This window comes from Elephantulus edwardii, unplaced genomic scaffold (genome assembly GCF_000299155.1).
Source record: "Elephantulus edwardii isolate Elephantulus edwardi_28Jun2011 unplaced genomic scaffold, EleEdw1.0 scaffold00291, whole genome shotgun sequence".
Classification (NCBI taxonomy): Eukaryota; Metazoa; Chordata; class Mammalia; order Macroscelidea; family Macroscelididae; genus Elephantulus; species Elephantulus edwardii.
The window spans coordinates 446,932-454,366 of record NW_006400041.1 but is presented as its reverse complement, the minus strand read 5'-3'; the positions used below and the strand labels follow the sequence as shown (position 1 = coordinate 454,366).

Here is a 7,435-nt window from a genome sequence, read left to right as displayed (position 1 = left end):
ACAAGATAAACAATCCAATTGAAACATGGGCACAGGATATGAACAGACACTTCACGATAGAAGATATTCAGATGGCTAGCAAGCACATGAAGCAATATTCAAAATCCCTAACTCTAAGAGATGCAAATCAAAACAACTATGAGATATCACCTCACGCCAGTCAGAATAGCAAAATTTAACAAAACAGCAAGCAACAAATGCTGGCAAGGTTGTGGAGAAACTGGAACCCTTATTTAATGTTGGTGGAAGTGTAAAATGGTGCAACCACTGTGGAAGACAGTGTGGCGTTTCCTCAAAATGTTGCAAATAGAGATACCATTTGACCCAGCAATTCCATTACCGGGAATATACCCCAAAGAGATATATGCCACCCAAGCAGATATATACACTCATGTTTACCGTAGCTTTGTTCACAATAGCAAGGAGTTGGAAACAACCTAAGTGCCCATCAACAAATGAATGGATAGAGAAGCTGTGGTATATTCACATAATGGAATACTACGCTGCATTGAAAAACAAGGAACTCATGCAATATCATTCAAAATGGGTGACCCTGGAGGACATTATGCTGAGTGAAGTATTTCAGTCACAAAAGGACAAATACTGCATGGTACCACTGTTGTAAAACAGGACTGACATTGAGGTTGGGGGAAGACTGAGAAAGATGGGATAAATAATGTATACTGCATTGAAACAGATGAGGGAGAAACTGTTTAAAAGGGACATGTGATTAGGTATTATTGTCATGACTGGAGTCCAGAATGAAGGCTGCATAGTTGAGTGGACCTGGGGTGGAAGGACTGTAAAACAATGGGGGAACTTTTACTTTTCAAAGAGAAGAGTGTAGGGAAGGGTGGGGGGCGGGGAGGGAGAAAAGTACAACAATGAATGAATGGAAATCCAAAGTCTCTGTAAATTTTCATTAAAATTCATTTAAAAAATGATTAAAAAAAAGTAAAGTTGCAATCTCAAATAATCTCCTGAAAAGAGGAAAGATAATATAGCAGCTATACAGTAAACTCAAGAAATCAAGGAATTAATAATACAATCATCAATGTAAACAGAAAAAAAGTTCCGCATTTTTACATAGATAATGTATTTTTGCCACCTGGGCAACTTTCTCACACATTATTTTCTTAGGCACACTATGCACATCACATATGTGTATTGTTTGTGGGAAATAGAAAAGGTAGTGGTGATAAAACAAATCAGAAAATCAGCAACTAGAGAAACAGAATAAAGAAATCTGTACATACGTGTCAAAAGAAAAAAAGTCAATAAGAAAACTCTTTTCCAAGATTCCAAAACCCAGAGCTATATAAAATTTGCAATTTTGTTCATAAATATAATTTCTTTTGGTGTTAAAATAACTGGATTGATGGGGAAATATTTCAAATACACCACATCTCAACATAAAAAAAACAAAATCCTCAGAACTGACTCCATCAATAAACAACATTTTGATAAATGTTAATAAATGCTGATAAATGTTAGATAAAAGCCCTGGAGGATTTTATGCTGAGCGAAATATCTCAGTCACAAAAGGACAAATACATAGTGCCACTGTTGTAAAATGGGACTGACCTTGGGGTTGGGGGGGGATTGAGAAAGAAGGGATAAATTATGTATACTGCGTTGAAACAGACGAGGGAGAGAACTGTTTAAAAGGGATATATGATTAGGTATTATTGTCATGACATGGACTTGGAGGGATTATATAACAATAAAAGATTTTTTCTTTTACTTTTCAAAGATAAGAACAAACTGGGGGGAGGAGTAGGCAGGGAGTAAAGTATAACAATGAATGAATGGATGAAATCCAAAGTCTCTGTAAATGTTCATTAAAATTAATAATTAAAAGGAAAAAACTTGTAGTCACAATTCCTTCCTCTTTCACCTATGAGCTTAGCACCTGGCCATTTTCTTCTATATTATTCTGATGTTGTTATGTGCTGTCAAGTTGCTTGTGACTCATAGCAACCCCATGGACAATTCTGATCCCTGCTCTATTCTGAGCCAAGCTCATTGTCTTTATCACATCTCCCCCCATTACCCCAGTCACTAAGTCAATCCATGTCATCAAGGGTCTTCCTCTCCTACACTGTCTCCCCACCCTCCCAAGAATGATATCCGTCTCCAAGGACTGGTCTCTCTTTGCAACATGTCCAAAGTATGTCAGATAAAGCTTCAGAATCCTTGACTCCAAAGAGCAGCCGGATATAACCCTCTCTAGGATGAACCTGTTTGTTCTCCTAGCAGTCCATGGGATGATCAATACTCTTTTCCAGTACCACAGTTCAAAGGCATCCTATCCCTAGTCATTGTTCAGCTCTCTGATGGATAGCATGAAAGAAGTATGGGTATCTTATCCAGGCAAACAGGGCAATGTTCTCCTAAAGGGTAAGAGCAAGGTCTAATACTTATCGAGTAGTCATATATTTAGTGGGTATGTCATTTAGAATGCTTTTATTTTTTTAACATTATATACATTTATAAGTACACACATAATGTATTTTATGTACATGGATTAGGTAAATATTGAAGAATCTTAAACCAGTTTTCTACAAGAGTCAAGCACAGAAAGAAAAAAAAAACAAAAAGAGAGATCAAAGCATGTGGATACACAGATTTGATTCTGGGCTCAGTGAGTTTTCTCGCCCTCTCCTACTCCTACTTCCTTCAGTAATCATTATAGGGCAGATAAATTCCATCACAAACAGTGAATCAGTGCAACAGAGAGAAGTGAAGAGAAACACACAGGTACATTAGAGTCAACTACAAGCCCTCAGATCTTCCTCCGTCCAGAGCCAAGTGTCCAGGTTACCCTGAAAGCGACTGGCAGCTAGCTTCTGCAGGAAGCTCAATCCCCTTGCTTCACAAGAACATCAGCGAGATCCTTGGTTCCTTCCAGCTTCAGATTCTGGGAAGATCAAAACAGGTACGAGCTATGATCCATTGATAGAACAAGAATCACAGACTAACTTCTAATCAAGGTCAGAAGGTTCAAAAAATGAGGTTTGTACCATAACAAACTACATCAGGAAATACAATTTCTAGGATAAAGTAGATTTCAAATCCTATATAATTAATTACAGGGGGGCAGAAAAAAAAAAACAAGCTTCCTCTGGTTCATACAATAATTTCAGTTTACAGGCTAAGAAGGAAGGTATTTGCCTTGAAGGAGCTATGGGAGACAGATGGGTTGTGACTGCTTGTCTACGTTAACAGGTCTGAAATTTCCCCAGTGGGAAAACACCGGGTCTAACACTTCTCTAGCACATAGTATATACAGCCTGAACCAAGATCTCAAGTTCACAGACCCTCATGCAGCAGCTGGCATCCAAGTCCCTCATCCTCACCACACTGACACCTTTAGGATGGCCCTAGTACCATATTCCATCCCCCTCTTGTTTTGGGCTTTTCCTCACCTCCCAACTCTTCCTCACCTCACATACACTTATACTCTCAACTCATGAGGCGTTCTCTTCATCAATCTCAGGGGCTGTTTCCCTCAGGATTAAGAAATTCTAAGCCTTTTTTGCCAATATACCACTATCAAGCTCCCTCTTGCTTTCCACCAGAGGCAGGTATGATGAGTTTATATTTTATAAACATTTCATTTCTTTCTAGCACATTTTCCTTTACTGCTGTAACTTTTCTATTTGAGCTAACTTCTTATTTTCATTGTGAATCAAAGGCAAGGATTCTGAAGCTTCGTCTCACATACTTTGGACATGTTGCAAGGAGGGACCAGACCTTGGAAAGGAATTATCATGCTTGGAAGGGTGGAGGGACAGCACAAGAGAGGAAGACCTTCGATGAGAGAGATTGATTCAATGACTGGGCTAATGGGGATAGGTGTGTCAAAGATGTAAGACTGGCACAGCATAGAGTAGGGTCCAGGACTGTTGTTCACAGAGTTGCTATGAGTCTCAAGCGGCTCAATGGCACATAACAACAATCACCTAGTTGATACTTTTTTGTTGTTATTGCTGAGTATCATCGAGTCAGAACCAACCCCTAGCTGACCCTCCAGTGGGTTTTCAGAGGCAGTAAACTGTGCCAGAGGAGACTGCCCATCCTTCTCCCATGGAGCAACTGGTGATTTCAAACAGCATGCATTTGGGATTGCAGTACAGCTTCTTACCACTAGGCCACCAAAACTCCTTAGTGGATCCTTTGTTGTTGATTGCCTTCAAGTCAAGCATGACTCATAGCGACCCAATGAACAAAAGGCCTGAAGCCCCTCTAAAACTATCAACATTTCTCAAAGTTCATAGAGTTTCCAGAAACATGTTATTTAGGAAGTGGTTACTATTCCTGCTTCGATCCTTTAGGACTGCATAAATCTCCACATTGAAGACACCCTCTGAGGTAGCCAAGGTAGAAGCTACTGAAAAGTTCAGACAGTTGACACAGACAGGCAATGTTTCCAGGTTACCAGACTTACCCACCTTTTCATTGGCTAAGTGTAGAAGACAGGCAAAAGCCAATGGTATGGAAAGGTTCTGAGCCATGAGGGAAGGCAGGCTGTAAAGCAAAGGGGCAAGCATTATACTCAATCATGGCCATTCTCAGAGCTAAAGCTCTGAGTAACACACGTGTATAATCAGTAAACCGGTGTGTGACATTTTTCAGGTGCATTTTTTTAAGCGTTTTTTTCCAGTTTCTTATTTGGAGTTAAAAAAAAACAACACCAAAAAAACCTCATTCCATTGTAGAAAAAATGTCTTTTAAAAGTAACCCAAGTTGGTCCTACATCAGTATTAAAAAACATTAGTTTACGGGTGTAAACACAGGTAGACAGACAAGATGGACAGACACAGGCAAGCCCCTACACCATAAGAGTGTGGAAGACAACAGCTTGCTCAATATGAGCCCAACTAAGTGCTGTAAATGTCTGCATAAAGATAGTAGAACCAGCAGGGGGCAACAGTACACAAACCTCTTAACCATAACAAAAATCCTGCTGGAATGAGTTACTGGCTCTGGTCCTTGGGACCACAGACTGAGACAGAATAAAGTCAGCTGTCCTTGTCCACAAGGACAATATTCTACACTCTACAGTGGGACTTAAAAGCTTGTGAGGAGCCACCTACGGTGCAACCACTTGTCTCTGTATGTGGAGCAAAGAATAAAGAAAATCAACCAAATGAAAAAGATTAGTCTACAGCACCAATAAACCGCTCAATCCTCAACTTCCACAGTAAGCGGCTGTGGATAGAGTGAGAGATAAAGATAGAACAACATTTGGAATTATGGTACTGGCCAGGCTCACCTACCTGACAGACTTTTTGAACCCCTGAGTCTCTGGCCTTTAGTCACTCTTTTGGGCCTGGCTCAAAACTCACGCCTATAGCACAATTTTTCAGTCGCACAATAGACAGATCTATAACGTGAACAGTAACACTAGGGAGATATGAAGCATTTAGAACACTCAGCCACACCGGATGACAAGGGCAGCAAACTGTCCAAGGAAACAGCTCAGAAAAAAGGAAGTAGAGGATGAAGGGATGAAAAGAAACAAGAATCACGGGAGTGAGAAGTGTGATGACCCAGTGTAGGGACTGTAGTCAATGCAAAACATATGTGAATGGTTGAATGGAAATGGAGTAACAATCTACTCTAAGCTTTAACCCAAATAATAAAAAAAAAAGTTAAAACCAAACTCAGGTTGGCCAATAGTAACTTATTTAACAATGTAGAAAAGGAACAGAAAAATTGACAGCGTTACTTAAAACTGACTACACCACCACCAAGGAAGAGGAAGCAGCATGCATCCTTAGGGGCCAGAGAATCCTGCACCAGCAGCTCAGCAGAAAACCAGAGACCAGAACGAGGCAGAGGTGACCCAGGACTGCTGCCCCATGGGACCAAAGCCAGGTCTGAGGGAAGACGCCATAATGGGGAAGACTAAGGGAACTCTGTGAGGCGGACCTAATCTGTGAGGCTGAAAGTCAGAGGGCCTGTGACCACACCTGAGAAGCTGTCTGGACCAAGGGATTGTATCCTGCTGAATTAGAGCCTACTAGCTTCCCTAGCAAACCCTGTAACTTTGGAAAAGCCACACAATGAACCTGACAAAAAAGAAAGTGAGATGGAAGGGGGCTGGAGCACTCTTAGCCAGTGTGCAGGTTCAAGACACAGTAAGTGGCGAGCTCTGGTGGCCTAGTGGCAGGAAACTGCATTGCAATCCCAGAGGTGTGCGGTTCAAATACACCAGATGCTCTGCTGAAGAAGGAGGAACAATCGCCTCCTGTACCAGTCAGATCCAATTTGACGGTACACACATAAAAAGAATGAATGAATAAATAAATGAATGAATAAATAAATAAATAAATAAATAAAAATTATCTTTTTTTTTTAAAAAAAGGACACAGTAAGCCCCTAGCATGGCCAAGACATACCTCTTCTTCAGTTCCCTTGTGACGTCACTGAACAGCTTCTCATCCGCCACCTCTACTGCATCCTCTTTCTCTGTTTCACTATGGTTTGCCTATAAAAGGAGAGTTCAATTCATTTTCAATTCATTTTTGAGATAGTCATATATTCAGGCAGCTGTATCTCCAAAAAGAAAAAGTCCATATCTGAATGAAAGCACGATATTTTTTAGCTTAAGGCCTGGACTGTGACACTGAAATTTCTTTTTAGGGTAAATATGAATGTCAAGGACAAAAAAAATCCTGACTGAAGTGGAAACAGACCTGAGCTTTGAGTACTTAAAGAATGTAACAAAATAACAAAAAACCATGACTATTTATATACCTCAAATAGACTCCACAGCAAGGGCAGCACTGAGTGCTGTTGAAGTAAGATTTGAGCTCTCCACTTAAAACAAGTTGCTACATGTTTGTTAGTAGACAAGCATTTATGAAAGACTTACATTAAAATAACTCAGAGTACATATACAGGGAGGCAAAGGTGACAGCTAATTACCAGAAAAGGGATTACCCTCTCCCACTTTTTATAATGCATAACTTCCTTACATTTGCATCCTACTTCATTTTAGTTGATAAAAACTCTATGAATGTAAAACAACTATGAGATATCATCTCACCCCAGTCAGAATTGAAAAATTAAACAGAACAGCAAGCAACAAATGCTGGTGAGGATGTGGAGAAACTGGAACTCTTATTCACTGTTGGTGGGAATGTAAGATGGTGCAACCATTGTGGAAGGCGGTGTGGCACTTTCTCAAAAAATTGCAAACAGAGATACCATTTGACCCAGCAATCCCATTACTGGGAATACACCCCAGAGAGACCATGTCTGCCATCCAAGCGGATATATGCACACCCATGTTTATCGCAGCTTTGTTTACAATAGCAAAGAGTTGGAAGCAACCTAAGGGCCCATCAACAAACGAATGGATAGAGAAGCTGTGGTATATTCACACAATGGAATACTACGCTGCATTGCGAAACAAGGAACCCAT

At 40.3% G+C, this 7,435-nt stretch overlaps 1 protein-coding gene across 1 annotated transcript in view; it reads right to left on the bottom strand.

Annotated features, from left to right (window-relative positions):
- Positions 1–2,860: 2,860 nt before the first annotated feature.
- NCAPH (non-SMC condensin I complex, subunit H) overlaps positions 2,861–7,435 on the bottom strand; it is a 40,512-nt gene continuing 35,937 nt past the window's right edge. The window contains exons 15-17 of the mRNA XM_006900696.1: positions 6,408–6,496; positions 4,455–4,530; positions 2,861–2,920 (exon numbers count right to left, since the gene is read on the bottom strand). Of these exons, the coding sequence (XP_006900758.1) occupies positions 2,861–2,920; positions 4,455–4,530; positions 6,408–6,496 (225 nt within the window). The remainder of the gene's footprint in view (positions 2,921–4,454; positions 4,531–6,407; positions 6,497–7,435) is intronic.